The sequence below is a fragment of the Natrix helvetica genome (assembly GCF_964273705.1).
Source record: "Natrix helvetica genome assembly, chromosome: 5".
Lineage (NCBI taxonomy): Eukaryota > Metazoa > Chordata > Lepidosauria > Squamata > Natricidae > Natrix > Natrix helvetica.
This window is the reverse complement of record NC_138551.1, coordinates 107,626,946-107,649,580: the sequence shown is the minus strand read 5'-3', so window position 1 is coordinate 107,649,580 and position 22,635 is coordinate 107,626,946. Positions and strand designations below refer to the sequence as shown.

The following is a 22,635-nucleotide window of genomic DNA, read 5'->3' as shown; positions in this document are numbered from 1 at the left end:
GCCATCTAAGAAACTGGGTCCTAAATATGTGGGCCCATTCCCAATTGTTGAAGTAATTAACTCAGTCACTGTATAACTGGGGTTGCCTACGAATCTTAAATGTATTCATCCTGTGTTTTACTGCTGTTTGTTGAAACCTGAAACTGTCACCCCTTCACTCTGCACCTGACACTCCTTCTGTTCTGTATCTGTGCATTTGGGGTATTTTGCCTACGTATAAGGACCTTATTTTACTCAACAATGAATTACATTTTGTTGAATAGGTCCCAATGTTCAAGTCTCTCAAGGACCTTCTGAATCTTGAGTCTATCATCTAAAGTGTTAGCAATTCCTCCTATGATGTCATTGCAAATTTGATGAATTCCACTTTTATTCCCTCACCTAAATCATTTATAAAGATGTTGCGGAGTACTGGACTCAAGATAGAATCTTGAGGTACCCAACTGCATGCTTCTCTCCATGAAGGTGTAGTTCCATTGCATGCTCAATGGTCAGTCAGTTATGAACCTATCTGGTTGTGGTGCTGTCCATCCCACACTGTTCTATCTTACCAAGTAGTTTGCGGTCTACTTTGTCAAAAGCCTTGCAGAAATTCAAGTAAATTATGCAGCATTTCCCTGATCACTAATTTAATTACTGTATCGCAGAAGGCAAAAAGGCATGATCTGTTTTAACAAACCCATGCTCACTTCTAGTAATTGATTTGTTCATTTATAGTGCTCACATATGTGCTATTTGATTATTGTTTTCCAGGATTGGTAAATACCCCAAGCAATTTTATTAATTCTTACCAATTTTATATTCTCTTTGTTGTTTGTTCACTCTTTTTCTTGTATTTTTAAAAATGATTAGAAATATTTTTTTTAAAAAAAAACCTAGTCATTTACCTGATTGTCTATGCATCTTGCCCACCATACTAGTCACTGGAGCATCATGGGAGAAGTGCTGTAGTTCAGATGAAGAGTGCTGAGGATAGAAGGGGAGCACAGGAGGCAAATTGGGAGGGAAGGAAAGGGAAGTAGTGCTGGAAGAATAGGACCTGGCTTCCACTGACAGTTTCTTCTCGCTGGACACTTCCTTTTAAAACAAGGAAAAAGAGAAATAAATAAATATCAAAATTGGGATCAACAAGAGCAAACAAGTGGCCAGTACAGAGCTAGGAAATCAATAAAAAGAATATGATAAGAAAAAAATGCATGTACAACGTCACATTCGCCAGAAGTCTATTTTAGCACAAATAATACATAAGCATTAAAACACGTATTTTCAGCAACTATGGTTGTGCAGTACTGCAGGCTAGCTCACTGCTCGCTCTAGGAGTTCAATTCAGAGCAGCTCAAGGTTGACTCAGCAGTTCATCCTTCCGAGGATGGTAAAATGATGACCCAAATATTTTGGGGGAAATATAAATGTAAAACACTTAAAGCACTATGAAATGGTATATAAGTCTAAGTGCTATTGCTCCCTCCTCTTGGGTGCTGCTGCCACTGCCCAATGCTCTAATACAGTATGCCCACAAGCCACTTGCTGCTAACTTCCTAGTGTATTTCCTTTCTCTTTTCCCTCAGCTGCTGTAGCACATCCCTAATGTCCCTCTCCCCCTTCCTCGATCTTCTACTGCAGGGGTGTTAAACTGAATTTCTTCGAGGGCTGGATCAGCATTGTAGTTCTCCTCTGTGGGCCAGCGGTGGGGCTGGATGCCTCCTGCAGCACCTAACCGGCCAAAACAGGGTGCGGGGGATCCATGCGCGACCCCTTGCGCCTCATTTTCACCCTCCATGGCCTCCTGCAGCACTTTGTTGGGTGTTTTCGGCCAGCAGAGTGCTGCAGAAGGCCATGGAGGGTGAAAATGAGGGGTGTGTGTATGCATGCAGCCCACTTTAGCTGCCAGAGGTACTGAGGTCGATCCTTTGGTATTTCCAGGTTGGCCCCGCAAGCCTGATTTAAGGACCTTGATATCTGGAACAGAACAGTCCCAACAAGAACATTTGAAGCACCTCCATGCATATTTTCAATTTTCATTCTGATGGTGATCATTTATTTCCTCATGGCTATAGCATCTTAGTGTTATGACAAATGAAGAATCAGACTCCTCAAAAATTCTAAATGATAATGTAGACAGGCTGATGAATATCCATTCCTCAGGTATGAAACTAGCACAGTTGAATGTGTTTTAACTTCTATTAACATGTCAATTACTTTTGACTACAATTGACTATTAACATGTCAATTCTATTAACATATCTATTACGAATTATTTTCATAAGAGATTCTTTAGAAATTTAAAGAATCAGCTGGCAAGAATCAACTAAGGAGTGTAAAAAAAATAAGCATTCCATAATTTGAAGAAAAAAGCAGTGAAAAGTTTTTATTCTCATATTCAGTAAATAAAAAAATACAGTATTTGCAGCAGAAAAAGCTCTGTTGATTTTAATCACTTATTTTTCTTTTCATTTGGCTATTTAGGACACTTTGACCAGAAATTCAGCAATGAAAAGAAACTATTAGGAATAAATAACTGCCCTAATTACCCAGCAAATGTAACCAACTAAGTTAGATTTTGCCAATCCTTCCCATGTGAGGATGGAATGTAAGAAAACAACACAAACTATTGTGATGGATGTTTGGACGAATGAAATGTTTAGGTTACTTATTGGATACTAATGGTGGGGGTGTTGTACACTTTTGTTTCCTTTCTAACATTTCCCCCTCAAGTTTAGGGTCCACTTTTTTGGTTCAGTCGAGCTTGACCCATTGTTGTGACAGGAATTAACTGTCACAGGCTTATTACCTGAACGTCATGTTGTACGCTGAAAGAGAATATGACTGGCCCAAAGTCACCCAGATGGCTTTCTCCCCCAATGTCCTATGTTAAATTGATATACTGGCAATATCTATTGACATTTCAGTTTAAACATGGCCATTTTCAGGTTCAGATATCTAAGTTATTATAAGTAATAGTTAAATCTTATGGGACCCAAAAGGCTGGTAATTTTTGTTTATAATAATTGTTAATTATAAAGCAATTTGACACACTCATATTAATGACTGGATGGCACAAGGGGAATAGAACCCCATTTCCTCTAAATATTGGTATTAAAATATTATTAAATTACACCTTTTTCAATAAACAATATTTTGGACTTATTGGACCTTATTACCTCTGTATTGAAAAGAAACCAATATATTTTTGGATCAGTGTGAGGTAATGATTAGGTGTTGTCTAGCAGCAGGGAGACCAAGTTTCCAGTCCACCTACTCCAGATGTTCACTGGGTGACTTTGGCCCAGTCAAATGTTCTCAATCCAACCTACCTCACAGGGTTGCCATTATGGGAAAAAATAGGAGGTTTCATGTAAACCTAATTAAATAAATCTAATAAATAATTGTGTTAGAGAAGTAAAGAGAATATTGTTTTATTAAGACATGTTTTTGTGATGTCCTACAATTTGAAATTTGAATAGGATGTAATATTTTGGATGTTTCAATTACATCCTTGTTACATGCAAATTGATAGCTGGGCAATGAAATGGATCCCACATATCTAGGAGACATGTCCTTTAATATAGCAATATAAATGTATTATACTAATTACTCAGAGGATTTAAAATCTGATATTACTTACAACTTATGAATGATAAAACACACATAAAACCCTCACACATTTTGTTATTGCTTTGCATTTTTTCCTCTTTCCATTCAAGTAAATAAATTAACTAAAAGCTTTTTAAAGAGCTCACCAGCATGACCTTGAAATGAACTGACATCACAGCAACAGGTAGTGTTTTAAGTGATATCGTGTTACTTAATAGTACTGAAAATAATAGTTGTCTCCACAGGTGCTAGTAAAATGTAGAGATTACACAGAAAGAGGAGGAAAACCCAAAGGGAATGTACTAGAAAATCAATCAGTGGTTTAGAACATCCTGGCACTAGAAATGCAAAATTAAATAAAGGGCCTTTGAATCTTAATTATCCTACCTGCAAATGGTACACCAGCAGGAAGAGATTTACCATAAAATGTAATAAGATTACAGGATGAACACGGAACAGGGTATTCTTTCTGTAAAACCTTTGGCAATTACACTAAACCAATAAAGTGAAGCAGTTCAAGAAATTTCCTTTTAAACCATTTTACTTACAAAATTCTGAAAAGAAGAAAGTTTCTCTTCTCTGCTTGTGATTGCTGTTCCACTGAGACTGCGTGCAATGCGACGGAAGTTCTCTGCACTATAAGTTTCCTCGTCTGGCTCCTGGCCAGTAGATGGCAACTGTATTCAGAAAGAGAACCTAATGGTAAATGAATGTACAGAATCACAGTCCTCAAGTACTCCAGAACATCATGGACTGAGTTCATTTTAGGTTTTTATTAACTAATAGGTTGAATCTGCTTTGATAGTGGTGAGCTGTGTAGAGTTGTTGAGAGGTGGGTGGTATACATTACATGCGTTACATTATTTCTTAGGCTAAAGTTGTTTTATTCATTAAACTTGTGGAACAGGATTCCTCATCAGAAGGAAAGGAAGAACTGAAGGGAAAGGATAACAGAGTTGGAAGAGACTTTGTAGGTCTTTTAGTTCAACCCCGGCTCAAACAGGAAATTCTATACCAGGGTGTCACCCAGGGTGTCATGGGCACTGGCCATGCCCACCCTCAATTTAGCGAAGGGGGAAAAAAGTCGTGATATGTCACATGACAATGTGACGCTACGTGTTTGACGCCTCTGCTCTATATCATTTCTGACAAGTGATTATCCAGGCTCTTCTTAAAAGCCTCCAGTGATGGAGCACCACAATTTCAGAAGGCAAGTTGTTCCACTGGTTGATTGTTCTCACTGTCAAGAAATTTCTCCTTAGTTTTAGGTTGGATTCCTCCTTGATTAGTTTTCATCCGTTGTTTCTTCTCTTGCCTTCAGGTGTTTTGAAAAATAGATTGGCCCCCTTTCTTTGGCAGCCCATCAAGTATTGGAACATTGCTATCATGTCACCCATGGTCCTTCTTTTCACAAGATTAGCCATAGCTAATTCCTTCAACTGTTCTTTGTATATTTTAGCCTCCAGGCACCTAGTCATTTTTGTTGCTCTTCTCTGCACTCTTTCCAAAGTCTCAACATATTTTTTATAATAGGGTGACCAAAACTGGATGCAGTATTCCAGGTTACTAAGACTTTATAAAGTGGTACTAGTACTTCATATGAGCTTGATTCTATCCCTCTATCTATCCTACATTGTACTGCCTTTTTTGGCAGCTACTGCACACTAGGTCATATTTAGATGAATGTCTACTAGGACTCCAAGATCCCTCTCACAGTTACTGTTATTGAGCAAGATTTCGCATACAGTCAGATCCAGAAATATTGGGACATTGACACAATTCTAACATCTTTGGCTCTATACACCACCACAATGGAGTTGGAATGAAACAAACACAATGTGCTTTAACTGCAGACTATCAGCTTTAATTTGAGGGTGTGTACATCCAACTCAGGTGAACGGTGTAGGACTTACAGCAGTTTGCATATGTGCCTCCCACTTGTTAAGGGACAAAGGTAATGGGACAGAATAATAATCATAAATCAAACTTTCCCTTCTTAATACTTGGTTGTCAATCACAGTCTGAAGTCTGGAACGCATAGACATCACCAGACGCTGGGTTTCATCCCTGGAGATGCTCTGCCAGGCCTCTACTGCAACTGTCTTCAGTTCCTGCTTGTTCTTGGGGTATTTTCCCTTCAGTTTTGTCTTCAGCAAGTGAAAGCCATGCTCAATGGGATTCAGGTCAAGTGATTCACTTGGCCATTGCATAACATTCCACTTCTGTCCCTTCAAAAACTCTTTGGTTACTTTTGCAGTATGCTTTGGGTCATTGTCCATCTGCATTGTGAAGTGCCGTCCAATGAGTTCTGCAGCATTTGGCTGGATGTGAGCAGATAATATTGCCCGAAACACTTCAGAATTCATCCTGCTGCTTTTGTCAGCAGTCACATCATCAATAAATACAAGAGAACCAGTTCCATTGGCAGCCATACATGCCCACGCTATGACACTACCACCACGCTTCACTAATGAGGTGGTATGCTTAGGATCATGAGCAGTTCCTTTCCTTCTCCATACTCTTCTCTTCCCATCACTCTGGTACAAGTTGATCTTGGTCTCATCTGTCCATAGGATCTTGTTCCAGAACTGTGAAGGCTTTGTTAGATGTTGTTTGGCAAACTCTAATCTGGCCTTCCTATTTTTGAGGCTCACCAATGGTTTACATCTTGTGGTGAACCTTCTGTATTAACTCTGATGAAGTCTTCTCTTGATTGTTGACTTTGACACACGTACACCTACCTCCTGGAGAGTGTTCTTGATCTGGCCAACTGTTGTGAAGGGTGTTTTCTTCACCAGGGAAAGAATTCTTCGGTCATCCATCACAGTTGTTTTCTGTGGTCTCCCGGGTCTTTTGGTGTTGCTGAGCTCACTGGTGCGTTCCTTCTTTTTGAGAATGTTCCAAACAGTTGTTTTGGCCACGCCTAATGTTCTTGCTATCTCTCTGATGGGTTTGTTTTGTTTCTTCAGCCCAATGATGGCTTGCTTCACTGATAGTGACAGCTCTTTGGACCTCATCTTGAGAGTTGACAGCAACAGATTGCAAATAGCACACTTGAAATGAACTCTGGGCCTTTTATCTACACATTGTAATTGGGGTAATGAGGGAATATCACACACTTGGCCATGGAACAGCTGAGAAGCCAATTGTCCCATTACCTTTGGTCCCTTAACAAGTGGGAGGCACATATGCAAACTGCTGTACGTCCTACACCGTTCACCTGACCCCATAGGGTCTCCCGACAGTGATTACTGGCTGAATTTCGCAGGGCTCGCTATTTTCCACCCGTTCTCGCTGCAACATCAACTGGAAGTTTCCCAAGTTTCTTGAGTTGTTTTCCCCTTTAAAATTTTCACCATGGAATCCTTCCCGAACTCTGAGTTTGTTAAAATCAGTTCTTTTAGAGTCTAAGACACTGGCTTGGTTAAAACAAACAAGTCCAGGTTTACTTCTAGCAACGAAGGCAAGCAAAGGTGGAGAAAATGCAGTAGTATACAAAAATAACTTTGTGGAATATCCCCCTGGGTCCTAAAGAGGCAAGGTACTGCTATGTACAAACTGTTAGAGTTAAGAATTAGTTGGCCCACATAAGACTGAGAATTTGAAAACTAAGGATTCCCCTAAGTCTTGCCAATCATAAAGATGTGCATTCAGTAGGGAGCTGCAGTGCCAGAATCAAGTGACACCTTGCTCTTCTCCATTTTGTTGTAAAGCTAACTCTAAGATCTTACCTGGTCCGATTGCTTTGGATTTCTTGAGAACACCTGTGTAACCTGTTTGGCTTGTAAAATCAGATGTTTGCTTTCTCAAGTTGTTATTCCTAGACTTTATAAAAATGTAAAGATCTCCTTGAATTAAGTCTGACTGCTAATTGACATGTTCCTGTTGTTTCTTGGCATCAATATGGAAGTTATTTGTTATGGTCTCCTTCCAGATATTCTTCAACTTCCCATATAGAATACAACTCTAGAATTTATTGGTGGCCCAGTCCTGATTAACTTTGGGTAAGGGTCGACCAAAATTGCTAGATGTTGCTGCCTATTGAGAGCTAGGATACAATTTGAAGCTATTGAAAATATTGTTATAGGAAAGCTAAAGGCCTTAGAGATTCAAAATGCTTTTTATCATTTTAGATTAATTTACTAGTTATATCATTCCACAGGGATAGCTCTCCAATGGATATTCATGCTCTGGTAACTTCCTTTTTGGACTTCTGGAAAGCATTTGTGAGGTTGTCTTTGAAAATAGCCCAGCAACATCAGTTGGTTCAGAACATTGGGTAAATGAGCTGGTTAATAAAATTAGATCATCCTAGTACTTCTGCCACCAGAGTGCATCTGGACCAAGTTCTAAGTGCTGGTGTTAAAACTCTAAATCCTAAACAGCTTGGTGGCAGCAACCTGAAGAAGCATCTCCTACCTAGTTCTTCGGATCTGAACCCTGAGGTGTTCCTCTACAAATGAAGCAAGGTTGCAAGAGAGAGGGCTTTTCCAGTGGCAATATCCAATTTATGGAACATACTCAGCAGAGTGACTAAGGCAGTGCCTACTTTATAGAACTTGTTTTTGTAGAAACTCAATTCTGTTTTTACTCTTTGGCCTTGTGGAAATTTAAAATTAATTCACTGTTAGAATAGATTCTGATAAATATCTCAAGGTAGATAGGCATTTTATATTGTAATCTGTTGCAATAGTAAGCTATAGAAATCTATCATACAACCATTGTTTTAAACTTAAAATAAAAAAAGATAGGATTAATATTCAGCTACTGTATCTAAGGTCTTACTAGTAGTCTCTATCTGAAATGTTTATTATCTATGTTTAATGTTAACATGAATAAAAATATTTCTACTTTATTACCTTACATTTTTTCATTTGTACAAGTAGCATTCCCATAACCCAGTTCCCACTCTAGCATATCCTTACATGTGTCTTGGGATCTGGAGAACCAATATTTCCACAGATGTTGTTTTCAGGTTCTGCTGTTCTTGACAGACCCCTATATGGTTTTTTTGCAGGCAAGTTTGCTGATGCAAGGGAGAAGAGGAAGGAAAAAAAGAAAGGGGGTTAAACTGAAGTTCTGTCTACATGATCTTTTAGGTCTCTTTGAAATAAAAGATATCATCTTAATTTTCTATGTGAAATTCCATTTTATGTGGTATAATCAATTTCCCTAACATGAAAATTGAGGAAGCTTGTAATAACTGACAGGAAATAAATGGCACTTTATCATTTGTTTAAATATTCACCATAATTAAAGTCAGTTTCTCTGTTGTGAGCTTTTTCTATTTTCATCTTAGGGAAATTGATTAAATTATATAAAATGCAATTCTACATAGAAAATTAAGAGGATATACTTTATTTCAGAGAGATCAATATAAAAGAGAGAGAATTGCTGCAAGGCTTTTCCCTGAGGATCAGATATCACAAAGAACAACATAATATTGCCCAAATTTTTCTGGTTTCCAACTGAGGTGTCAGTTTTTGAGAGGTTTAATCAATGTTCTTTTCATAAGAAATGTTGTATAGTAAATAAAGAATAATACAGTTGAGCATCAAAATAGTTTTGGTAAATGTAACATAAAAATATTGACACATATTTTTAACAAACCTTGTTTCAAAACTATTTGTGCTCAAATACTTTATATTTAGGAAATGCAGTACATCTTCTCCTAATGTATTAATCTCAGTCAGCCTAATGCAAATGAAAAAACATGCTGGCCTTTCATTATTAATCTAAATACATACATAATTGTATCTCACATAAAGGTATTAGGAAGGTGAAGACCCCCCCCCCTAAGAAAACACATACAACATAAAATAATTTTACCTGTTTTGTTCAGTGCCAGCTTGGAATTGTCCAGGTTTCCCAATAGAGGTACTTGCATGCTCGCCTGGTACAGAGATTCCAGCTCAGAAACCTCCTGCACTGTTTCCTGATTCTGCACTGGGTAGTCCCCAAAAGCTCTTTGACTGATCACAGGTGATTTGTTTCCAGGTATCAAAAGCCAACTGGCTTTCTTATGCTGAGTTACTGCTGTGCTAAAATTGGTAACATGGTCTGGGCAGCTCTCTACAGGCACAGATGCAATCAAGCCAGCAGAATTTCTGTAATTGGGGTATTTTGTTTTTTCCTCACAGCTGCATTTTCTTGGATATAACTTGGGATTCAAGGTACATTGTTTCCCTTTGTTACAGAGGACTTTTATATGTGAATCAGAACTCTCAGAAATGATGTTGGAAGCACTAACACAATCTTCAGAACTCAACTCAATTTTAGAAAGACTTGAGTCCAACGTTTCAGCAGGTGCCATTCCATTCTCCTGTCTTCCAACATCTGACAGCTTGAGGGACAAATGACTACTGTAGGATTCCTGCTGTAACTTTGGAGCATTTTGATCATGACAGGTAGCTGCCTTCCTTTTTTCCTCATAAGTATCTAGTCTTTGGAAATTTCCCTCCAACCACGGAAACTGTTCTGCAATGGAAAGAACATGCCTTTTGCTACTTACACCTTCGGATTTCAAAGAATCCCCACTGACATGTTCTTGTGGATGATGTAAACTCTCATCACTGTTTACCTCAAGCTGCCCAGTTGTCTGTAATTCTTCTGGAGCAACATGAGGCAGAGGGGGAAGAGAAGGCAGTATTGCACCATGGTGGTCCCTAGGTGGAGCAGCACTAGGCCATTCTGAAATGCTCCCTGAATTGAAAAGCGGATGACGTAGGACGTTTTTGCCAGGTGGAGTTTCTGATGTTGGTGAAGAAGAGAAGACTGTAGGTAATGATTCAGAGTTTGTTATAGTTAAATTCATTTTGCGGTAGGGGATGAGAGGAGATGCTGCATTATGTAGATTCTTGACCTTAACGTTACTGTTGTGATCTTCGTAATCTTTTAAAGTGCTAGGAGAAGCAAGTTTCACATCGCCATTGATTTCATTCTTAGTCTGAATGGATTGGTCACTACTGGGTTGTCTAAAAGGAAAAGTAGTAGCTTCATCACTGAAAGAAACAGACGCAGCTTGAAAGTGCAGGCTGTTCTCAAGAAGGGGTTGAAATATGGGCATGGAATATGATGATTTCTTTTCAGGATGGGAAGCAAGTGAATGGATGTAGGCTCTTGACCCAGGTGCCGCTTCTTTGCTGGGTTCCAGCGCTCTGTTCTGTTTCAACAGTACTTGGAGTGGGATAGCCTGTTTACTGAAACACACATCAAATCATCATCAGTGACTGATGATTCCTTATTAGAAATATTAGGCTAAGTTAAAATCTACTGTTAACAAGGTACATATTTAATCAGTGTTTTCTGGTATTAAGTATCTGTGAGTGAAAAATTACTGCATGGTTGCAGGCATAGTTGCTAACCTGATAAGAATTTTTTCTGGTAACAGAATGGCACCAAGAACAATTATCTATTCTGGTAAAAATAATTTTTCATTGTAGCGTTCCACCAATGATCAACAATTTCAACCTCAAGAATGTATGTATGTTAATATATTCTTGAAGCTTTGAAGATGAGTCAAATGGAGAATATCCTCATCATGGACTAAGAACATGCAATTCTTTACTGTACAGGAATAGAGTCTATCACAGTGGCCACCAACCAGTGGTCTCCATGAGAAAATTTTGGTGGTCCACATAAAAATTATTTGCATTTTTTATATTGCACTAAATACTATTTATCTTTTTTAAAAAATCATATTAGTGGTCCGCTGGATTTAAAATTATGAATTTAGTGGTCCCTGAGGTCTGAAAGGTTGGTGACCCCTGGTCTATCACATTGCATTATCTTCTTTTAGTACTGTTTCCCTCTTTTCCCCTTTAAATTTTTCCCCATCTGTAAACATTAAAAAAAAACACCACTTACAATATGATGCAATCAATGTCTACTGAGAAATAATGACTACATGAATATGTACACTAATATTAATTAGATAACATTCTTATGTTTATTTCTAAAATAGCATTTATAAACTTGTGCAATATAATGCATAAAATAGTATGGGGAAATCAGTTTATTTATATGATTCTTATTTTCATGTATAATTGTATTACAACTTAGTACATTTAAATTACAACAATAGCACTCACTGCTGTGGACAAAACGCTAATGAACTTTTCCTTTTTAATAAGCGTTCCACTTATTATAAATATCACAACTCTTGATAGTAAAAACAAGATGTTGTAATAATAAATGTATGTTGTGTAGAGTTTTTTTCCATGACCAAAAACCACAAGGACAATTATGAAAACTGAGGTAATATCAGTATACTTTTTGGCAATTAGGATTTTTTATGGTAGAGCAAAAGGTATTGAAGAGATTAAGCAATTTTTCCCCTTCAACTAACTTCCAGGGTCTCCAAACCTCTCAACTACCATACTAGCTGTTAATCAGTGACATGGTTTCCTGCCATTTGAGGTAAGCAACATATGGAAATAATAATATAAGCTTTTCTGTTTGTTTGTGCCTTCCAGTCAGTGTTGATTCCTGGCAGCAGCTTCAGTTTTCTTGGTAAGACACCAGAAGTGGTTTCTCTTGCCTCCTACCTGGGGCTGAAAGAGAGGGACTGATCCAAGGACGCTTTGTGCCCAAGATGCAACTACAACTCAAGATCTCCTTGTTTCTAGCCTGGTGCCTTAACCACTATAACCAAACTGGTTCACAGTTAGTAAAAATTAGTTTAACGTTATTTTGAAAAAAAGGAGAGCATTAAAGAAATAAAAATCTTGGCCATGTGGGCCCTGGCCCAAACGTTTTGCTTCATTGCCCTCCAAATGATGCATGTTAGTCCCTGACCCTGATATGCAATTTTGCTAAATAGCAAAAAAGAACAATACTAGGAGAAAGTTGGAAGCCACACAAAAAAATCCTTAAACTAGTCATTTTTCTATATTATAACAACAACAACAACTTTAACAAACAACAACATCTGCCTAATTCCAAGTCCTTGGGGAGGATTCGATAAGTGAATAAAAATGCCAAATCCAGCCTAAAACGTGACTGGGTGAGTAGCTATAAACTTGGCTGCCACTTAGAAAATCTTTCCCTCTGTCAATTGCAAAAGGCCACACTGCCTGGACCCGCACATATACCATGCCGTTACATTACTATATAATAGGTTCTTTTGAAGAATTCAGTTCTAAAGAGTTGGCAACTGTGATTTTACACAGTAACATAAAAATTGTAAACAAAAAAATCAGAATGAAATGCTAATAATGTATATCTGATCCTGATTTAGTTTTCTAGAATTTCTGGAAATTCTAGAATTATTTAAGTCATATTCTTATTATTATTGGTTATCATATTACTATTACGATAATTAATTGAAGATACTATTATGATAAACAATCTGGTACAAAAACACAGCTAAACACAAAGTTGCATAAAGTTTCCATCCAGCTCTCTTTAAATATAGTAAAAAAATCATAAGGAACAGGGTAGGGAAAAATTCAACTAGGACACATCTAGTTCTTTTGCTTATGAAGAAAGTATTGCTGGTTCTAAAATCTTTCAAGTTTTAATAACAAAAAGTAATTTTGGAAGTGCAGAAAAGACCTATATCAGTGATGGTGAACCTTTTTTGGCTCTCGTGCCAAAAGCAGGGGGAGCAAAGGGGGGTTGTGTGTGGGCGTGCCATACCCATAATGCTGTGCATGTGACCCCCCCGCATGCGCTTGCGACCAGCAAACAACCCACCCCCCTGCTTTTGGCGCAGTTTTTTCACCCTCCTCAGGCTCCAGAGGCTTGCTAGGAGACTGGGGAGGGCGAAAACAGCCTTCCCCACCTCTGACACCCCCCAGAGGCCTCAGGAGCTTCTCTGAAGTCTCTGGATCTACGGGGAACCCGGAGGTTTGGGAATTGTGACTTCCGGTTTGTCCTTAGGGCCGATTTTTGACCTCCGGAGCCTTCAGGAGGCTTCCCTGAAGGCTCTGGAAGGAGAAAAACAGACCTATGGACAAATTGGAAGTCACTTCCTGTTTGCTTATAGGGCCGGTTTTTGCCCTCCAAAGCCTTCAGGAAAACCTCCTGAAGGCTCCGGAGGGCAAAGAATGAACCTACGGGAAACCCGGAAGTTTGGGAATTGTGACTTCTGGTTTGTCCGTAGGGCCAGTTTTTGCCCTCTGGAGCCTTCAGGGAAGCCTCCTGAAGGTCTCTGAAGGCTCCGGAGGGTGAAAAACAGTCCTACTAGCAAACCAGAAGTCCATTCCCAAACTTCCGGTTTGCCTGTAGGGCCGGTTTTTCGCCATCTGGAGCCTTCAAGGAAGCCTCCGGAGGGCAGAAAATGGCCTCAAAAGAAGGCCAAAGTCAGCTGGCCAGCATGTGCTGGCCAGTTGATAGGGCAGCGCCTTGCGTGCCCTAACAAATGGCTCAGTGTGCCACCTGTGGCACGCGTGCTATAGGTTCACCATCACGGACCTATATCCTACATATAGTTTTCAAACCATTATTTATAGTCATTCAGAAAAGTTTTCAATTGCACTGCCAAACATGGTAGTTTTCTAATTTTTTGGAAATTTTAAGGTAGAAAACAGAATTAAAAGCAAACTACTATACCCAACAAGCAGAAAGGATTATTTAGAATAATCTTCCAATATTTATTAAAACTAAAAAAAAAACCTTTTAGGAATATACCAGATGGCAGTTTATCAGCACCATGGTTTGTTTAGCATCTTATATATCTGTACCAATTGCAGGACCTCAACTTCAACTAGAATGGGTTATTAAGAAGAATTTTTAAAAAACAAACAAACATTGTCTATTAGAAACCAGCATACCAAGAATAAATCACATCAAATGAACCTGATTTAATTGGCCATAAGAATGTGGTACATTTCAACAAAGTAGTTGGCAAAGGCTCTCATAAAATTCTTGTAGAGAAGATGATAAGAATGGGCTGGATTATGCTACCATTAGATGGGTTAAAAAAATGGCTGATTGATTGCCCTCACCCATCCCACCCCAATTAATTCAAATGGCCCTGTGTCAAAATTGAGGGAAATGTCAATTGGTATATGGATTTCCATTCTTATACCTCCACTCTTGAACATATTTATAAATGACTTGGATGAGTGGTTAGAAAATATCAAATAACTTACAGTGCATTCAGAAACTATTCAGACACCCATCACTTCTGGCAATTTTGTTATGCTGCAGCCTGATTCTACAGTTGTTGAAATTCATTTTTCCCTCATTAATCTACACTCAGTACCTCAAAATGACAAAGTGAAAACAGAAGCTTAGAAATATCTGTAAATTTATTAAAAAAGAGAAAGCTGAAATGTCACATTGGCATAAGCATTCAGACCATCTTCTCTATAGAAGTCCTCACAGCTGACAATGCATACTGTAGCAGAGCAAAGGCCATAAGGTCAAAGGAACTGCCTGCAGAGCTCAGAGACAAGATTATTGCAAGGCCCAGATCTGGGGAAGGCTACAATAAAATTTCTGCTACATTGAATGTTTCTAAGAGCACAGTGGCCTCCATAATTCTCAAATGGAAGAAGTTTGGGACAACTAGAACTCCTCCAAGAGCTGGTCACTTGGTCAAACTGAGCAATGGGGGCGGGGGGAAGGGCCTTAGTAAGAGAGGTGACCAAGAAACCTGATGGTAACTCTGAGTTCCAGAGATCCTGTATAGAGATGGGACAGACAAATCACTGCAGCCCTTCACCGATCTGGGCTTTATGACAGAGCATCTAGACAGAAGCCTCTCCTCAATGCAAAACACAAGAAAGCCCTCTTGGAATTTGAAAAAAATAAAACATTTGAAGGACTGTGAAGAACAAGATTCTCTGGTCTGATTAAACTAAGATTGAACTGTTTGGTTTCAATTCCAAATCTTATGCTTGGAGGAAACCAGGCACCACTCATCATTTGCCCAATAGTGAAGCATGTGGTAGCATCATGCTATGGGGGTGTTTTTCAGCATCAGGGACTGGGATTGGTCATGGTTGAAGGAAAGCTGAATGGCGCAAAGTACAGAGCTATCCTCAATGAAAACCTGTTCTACAGTGTTCAGGATCCCTTTCTGACATGACAACAACCCTAAGCATGCAGCCAAGATAACACCGGAGTGGCTTAGGGAAAACTCTGTGAATGTCCTAAGAATGGCCCAGCCAGAGCCCTGACTTGAACATCTCTGGAGGGACCTGAAAATGACTGTCTATCAATGACTGCCATCCAACCTGACTGAGGAGCTTGAGAGAATTTGCAAGAAAGAATGGCAGAAAATCCCCACTCCAGGTGTGCAAAGCTTGTGTCATACCCCAAAAGACTCGAAGCTGTAATTCTGCCAAAATGCTTCAATAAAATACTGAGTGAAGGGTCTGAATATTTATGCCAATGTGATATTTCAGTTTTTTCTTTTTAATAAATTTACATACCTTTCTAAAATCCTAAAATAGCTCAGGAAAACTGCTAATGGCAGATACAGATCCTGAACTTATGCCCACTTTAAGCAATAGAAACAAACAGCATAGAAAGAACTGAAGGAGTAGCGATCTTTTAAAGATTTCACAAGAAACTTTGGCACACATAATTTTTGTGCAGTAATATGTATGCCCTCTTCTTTTTGAATGTATGTGGTTAACAGTTTTCCAGCTGGATCCATATTGTAGATACTAACCCTGCATCACGTGTTAAAATATTATATACCCGAGGTTCATTGTAGAATTATCTTGAGAGTCCATCATATTCTTTATCATTCATGGGTAAAATAATTAAGTTTCATGCAACAGGGGAAACTTATTGTTCAATGCTTCTTTCCAGATCAGGCCCAATTCAGATCTGGAGTATGGCAATATTTTTTTAGTCTACCTTGTCGATTGGGTCATGTTGCCGCCCGGTGGTGGGTGGCAGGTGGGTGGCGGTTGTACAGGTTGCTGTTGCTGCATGCGATCTTGAAGGCTCCGCTCTTTTCGGACATAGATTTGCAGCTTCTTATCGATTAGGGCTCTGCTCTGAGGGCTAGAGCTGGCATCATGCATGGCAAGTCTTAGTTTAGCTAAAAAGCAAAAGAAAACATAGCAGAAACAAAAACAAAACTCGGGGAAGGAGAGAAAAAAGTAATGATGCAACAAAAAAATAAAAAGGAACATGCAAATACTGCCATGAAAAAGTTCACAAGGATGCATCTCTTTCAGGTTAGCTACATGTCCAAACAAGTTAATGAGAAACAAAATAGTAAAATTAAGTAAGATTTTAAATGGTTTTTAATGAAATGTCCTTGGTGACTTAAGTCACTGTAACCCTCATGTAACTAACCATTTAAATCCAAATACTTGTCTCTAGTCCCAGTTAGCTGAAACCCAATAAGCAGCCAGGTGAGACATTTGCTGGCAAAGCTTTCATGAAGTCTGCTTTTGCTTTTATTGTTTTGTTAATCCATTGGAGCAGATTTCTAGAAACAAATGTTGTTAATCATCCAAAGCCAGTTTGTCTGCAACCTCGCTAACCAGCAAGAAGAGAATGGAGGATGGGAAGGAGCCAATGAAAAATATGAGATATGAAAATAAAAAAATGCAGCAGCATAAATTCCCAAAAGTTACAGCACATATTTAAACAATGACCCCTCCTTTTCCTCATCTTCTTGTTATTTCAACGACTGTATACATTTTGCTTTTTTGTATGATAGAGCAACTTCATGCTGTACTTTGGGAATTAAAACTTTTTGATAAACCAGTTTCTGAACTGAGAAAATAATGTGCAGGAGAAAATGCAGGAAAGCACAATTAGCAGACAGGTGCCATCAAGAATTCATCTGCCTTTCTCAGCTTTCAACAGAAGGAGCCCCAGTAATAAATAAGAATAGTATATTCTGATATTACAATAAAGAAATAACAAAGAACCAGAAAAAGACATCTTTTACAGCCCCCTTTTGACTGTTAGTTTGCATTAAACAGTTAGTTCTGTTAACTTAGGTTATGTTAATATTAATATATACTGTACAAAACAGAGTAAGCTGAAGCAGTTAATAAATACTTACATATAGCTTCATTGCAGAGAGACAAAGCTGCAGCACAATCTCCCTTCTGCTCTTGATGCAGTGACTCTTGAAAGACTGAATCTGCCTCTTGCATAGGCCTCTCAAAGCCACCAGTCCTCCCTGCAAGGGCAGTATTCTTGGTTTCCATTCCAAGCTTCTTTCCCTCTTCGTCTAAACAGCCCCCACCCGTGCCCACCCCTCCCCCTAATGCTGACCGGACTGTTGTCTAACAATTCATATTGCAGACCACATATCCTGAAGCCTGGTTCTTTGAAACCTGTCTGGAACCAATGCAAGGAATATGCATCAGAAGCAAAGGCATGCATAATGTTAAAACAATGTTCTGGGTTCCTTTTCCAAGCACCAACAGCAATCCATTTATTCCCAAAAGCAAAGAGGTTTGCTCCTGGGAAAGCTACAGAGAAAATGGGGGTACAGAGTCTTTGTTTTATAAGGGGGACTGGTCCTTGGTGTGGGCTTGGGGTGTGTGTGGGTGTATGTGCTGGTTCTAGTGTGTGACTCAGTCAAAAGGTCAATTTTAATTGTCTATTGGCTTGCCTTTTTTGTGTAGATGGTGTCTGGGCAGACTGTTTCTGGGTGTGGCAAGTGTGATTGAACAGATTCTTTGTTTGGTTAATTACTTTTGGTTTTGGTACTTGGTTTTGCTATTGTCAGTTGATAGTTTAGCAGAGGTGCAATTTAGCAATCAATAGTCACAATGTATCTGCCAGAATTTCCAATCTCAGTGGATCATGGATTTGTGTTAATGGTTAAGGAATAGCTGAGATAGTGGGAGAAATAAAGTTAATTTGGAATAAAAAATATCCTATGATTACTATTGATTATTAAAATAAAATTCTTTCCACAATAACAAGGGAGGTTATACAGCATAGAGGGTTGGAACTGGGTCATGTTTAGCCTAAAGAACAGAGGACAAAAAAGAGACACAAGAGCATCCTTTCAATATTTGAAGACCATCACAAGAAAGGGGGTATGGAGTCAGCTGCTTCCCACCGGTGCGGGAGACCAGTGTTAACTTTTTGAGCAGTTTGACGAACCGGTTTTTGGAAGAAATCTCCTTCCAACAGTTATTTGTTTTCCCCACTTTACAGTGCTAATTATGCCAGGAAGGTAGGAAGGAAACATTTTGGTGTGCCTCTGTGTTGTTTCTAGTCTAATCCTAATCCTTATCTTTATTGCCCTGTTTAAGTATTTTCAGAAACTGCCTCTCAGGTTTACTTTACTTTACTTTTATTTAGACTTTTATACCGCCCCCTCTCCCCAAAGGGACTCGGGGCGGTTAAGTAATAAGGTTAAGCCTTATTACATTGTAACACCCTTAATGATTCTTGGCATTACACCCAGACTAGCCGGAGCCACTTACAATGGCACTGAAAAAAGTGACTTATGACCATTTTCACACTTACAACCGTTTTGAGCATCCCCATGGTCAGGAGGCTGGGTGAGGCAAAGTGTCCCTTGATGTGAGTTGGCCACGCCCACCCAGTCATATGACCACCCAGCCATGCCTATCCAACTGGTCATTAGGGCAGAGAACCAGTTGTTAAATTATTTCAATCCCACCTTGGTATGTATTTATTCTTCATTGGTATGCTGAACAAGAACCAGTGAATGGAAACTTTGTAGAGAGAAATTGAAACTTGAAATAAGAAGGAATTTCCTGACTTACAGCTACGTATTAAATAGTGGAACAGCCTGCTTCCTGAAGTTGTGGTTGCTCATCACTGAAGGCTTTAAATAAAGATTCGACGAGCCTTTGCAATGGTCTAATTATTCTTGTCTTTCACAAGGGGTTGAACTATAAAACTTCTGAGGTCTCTTTCAATCCTATGATTCCATTCACTTTAGATTTCTAAGTGGCATCTATAGCATATAGAACTTATAGACTAAGGCTTTATAGACCTATAGACTAAGGCTCATGAAAAAGCAGGGATTTTTTTCTGGACAGAGAGCTTAACTGTGGTCTTCCCTACATTGATAATATCCAAATTAAGTTAATAAAATGTCATTCAGTTTTAATCCTATTTATTTTAGTTACTTTTTACATATGTTATATTTCTATGATTTATTTTATACTTATTTTATTAGCTCAGTGTTGATCATTAGAGCGGGGACAGAGAATTAATAGATACAGAACATTTGTATACATTGATCATTAGATACATTGATCATTAGAGCGGGGACAGAGAATTAATAGATACAGAACATTTCTGTCCCCAGCAAACTAAAATTCATAGGGTTATAAGTGCATGTAACATAGATGTGTGTGTGGGTAAGATTATCACTCCTGCTGTCAAGCAAAACCAAGCATTTAATAGTGATTGCCATACCATGTGCATGAATCACACAACTGGCAAGAAAATAGGGGCAGTCAGGCATAACACAGGTTATGTAGACAGTAAACACAAGGTCAATCAAAATGGACTCAAATGTCTATACACCAATGCACAGAGTATGAGGAATAAACAGGGCGAATTAGAAATTCAAGTAAAAGAGGGCAGATACGATATTATTGCCATTACAGAAACTTGGTGGGATGAAACTGACAAATGGAACATACAGCTAGAAGGATTTAAATTATTTAAAAGAAATAGACCAAATAAAAGAGGAGGTGGAGTTGCACTATATATAAGAAATAACTACATCTCTACAGAAATAGAGCACAACAATGATGAGAACTATCTTGAATGCATTTGGGTCAATATTAAAGGTTGTGGGGGAAATGACATTGCCATAGGTCTATACTACAAGCCACCCAACCAAGCAGAGGAAGTAGATGAACTTTTTGCTAGCCAGCTAACTAAGGTATGTAGGAAGCACACCACAATAGTAATGGGAGATTTTAACTACCCTGACATCAACTGGGAAACAAACTCTGCACCAAGTGGAAGATCCAACAGGTTCCTAACAAACCTAGCAGACAACTTTGTTTCCCAAAAGGTAGAGAAGGGAACAAGGGGATCAGCCATATTGGACTTAATTCTCACTAACAGAGAGGAAATGATAGAAGGTGTTGAAGCCATAGGAACCCTGGGGGCAAGTGACCATGCAATATTGGAATTCAACATTATCCAAACACAAGTAGTAGAACAAAGCCAAACTAGAGTCTTGGACTTTAAGAAAGCTAATTTCAATAAACTTAGAGAGAGCTTGGGAAAAATTCCATGGATGAGAATCCTCAAGGGGAAAACAACTCAAGAAGCTTGGGAAATTTTGAAAAATGAGATTACAAAATACCAATGAAGAAGAAAAATAACAGCTTCCAAAAGAAACCAGCATGGCTGCATAAAGAACTATCTGACAAACTGAAAGACAAAAAAGGTAAGTATAAAAAGTGGAAGGAGGGGGACATAACTAAGGCAGAATATCAGGAAATAGCCTGAGCCTGTAAAGATGAAGTGAGGAAAGCTAAGGCTCACAATGAAGAAAGGCTTGCCACAACAGTAAAAATTAACAAAAAAAGCTTCTTCCAACATGTTACAAACAAGAAAAAAGTTAAGGAAACAATTGGTCCATTGCTAGGAGAAAGTGGCAAGAAGGTGACAAGCGACAGGGAGAAAGCAGAACTATTTAACTCATGTTTTGCATCTATCTTTACACAAAGGGATAAAAGAGTCCAACCTATCAAAAGCAGCACCACAAAAATCAGATTAGGAACACAAATTGAAATAGGGAAGAAAATGGTAAGTGAGCACCTGTCTACCCTAGATGAGTTCAAATAACCAGGACCAGATGGATTACACCCCAGGGTTCTGAAGGAACTAGCAGACAAGATCTCAGAACCACTGAATTATATCTTTCAGAAATCCTGGAACACCGGGGAACTACCAGAGGACTGGAAATGAGCTGATGTGGTTCCCATCTTCAAAAAAGGGAAAAAAATAGATCCAGGAAACTACAGACCTATCAGCCTGACCTCAATACCAGGAAAGATTCTGGAAAAAATAATAAAGCAACGAATTAGCGAACACCTAGAAGCAAACAAAGTAATAGCCAAAAGTCAACATGGATTTGTCAAAAACAGATCATGCCAGACTAATCTTATTACATTCTTTGATAATGTGACAAAATTAGTGGACCAGAGGAATGCCGTTGATATAGTTTACTTGGACTTCAGTAAGGCTTTTGATAAGGTAGACCATAACCTACTACTAGATAAAGTAGAAGAATGTGGGTTAGACAGCATCACCACCAGATGGATACGTAACTGGCTAACCAACCGCACTCAACGTGTAGTCCTCAATGGAACTGCATCTACATGGAGGGAAGTATGCAGTGGAGTACCCCAAGGCTCTCTTTTAGGCCCAGTACTCTTCAACATCTTCATCAATGATTTGGATGAGGGAATAAATGGGGAACTCATCAAATTTGCAGATGACACCAAGCTGGCAGGAATAGCCAACACTCCAGAAGATAGGCTTAAGATACAGAAGGATCTTGACAAACTTGAACATTGGGCACTATCTAATAAAATGAAATTCAATGGTGAAAAGAGTAAGGTTCTACATTTAGGCAACAAAAACGGAATGCACAGGTACAGTATAGGTGGTACTTTCTGAACCTTGACATTGTCTTCTAAGGTCTTCTCTGTCATTGTGTCCACAAATTAAATAATGATGCTGTCTAGCCCCTCATAAATATATTGAACAACATAGAGCCCCTCATACAACATTTGCTTCCAGCATGATAGTGAGTTTATTTAGGCAACAAAAACGGAATGCACAGGTACAGTATAGGTGGTACTGTGCTCAATAGTAGTAACTGTGAGAGGGATCTTGGAGTTCTAGTGGACAACCATTTAAATATGAGCCAGCAGTGTGCAGCAGCTGCCAAAAAAGCCAACACAGTCCTAGGCTGCATCAACAGAAGGATAGAATCAAGATCACGTGAAGTGTTAATACCACTTTATAATGCCTTGGTAAGGCCACACTTGGAATACTGCATTCAGTTCTGGTCGCCACAATGTAAAAAAGATGTGGAGACTCTAGAAAGAGTGCAGAGAAGAGCAACAAAGATGATTAGGGGACTGGAGACTA

At 38.9% G+C, this 22,635-nt stretch overlaps 1 protein-coding gene across 5 annotated transcripts in view; it reads right to left on the bottom strand.

Annotated features, from left to right (window-relative positions):
* Positions 1-22,635, bottom strand: part of USP54 (ubiquitin specific peptidase 54) — a 121,120-nt gene that overhangs the window by 1,995 nt on the left and 96,490 nt on the right. For 3 of the 5 annotated variants that reach the window (XM_081955243.1, XM_081955244.1, XM_081955245.1), the window contains 6 exons: positions 17,579-17,698; positions 16,411-16,597; positions 9,424-10,793; positions 8,520-8,620; positions 4,143-4,271; positions 888-1,077 (listed from right to left, as the gene is read on the bottom strand). In XM_081955243.1, coding sequence (XP_081811369.1) covers positions 888-1,077; positions 4,143-4,271; positions 8,520-8,620; positions 9,424-10,793; positions 16,411-16,597; positions 17,579-17,698 — 2,097 coding nt within the window. Of the gene's footprint in view, positions 1-887; positions 1,078-4,142; positions 4,272-8,519; positions 8,621-9,423; positions 10,794-16,410; positions 16,598-17,578; positions 17,699-22,635 lie in introns of those variants that run through there. The other 2 variants (XM_081955246.1, XM_081955247.1) reach the window with 2 other exon arrangements.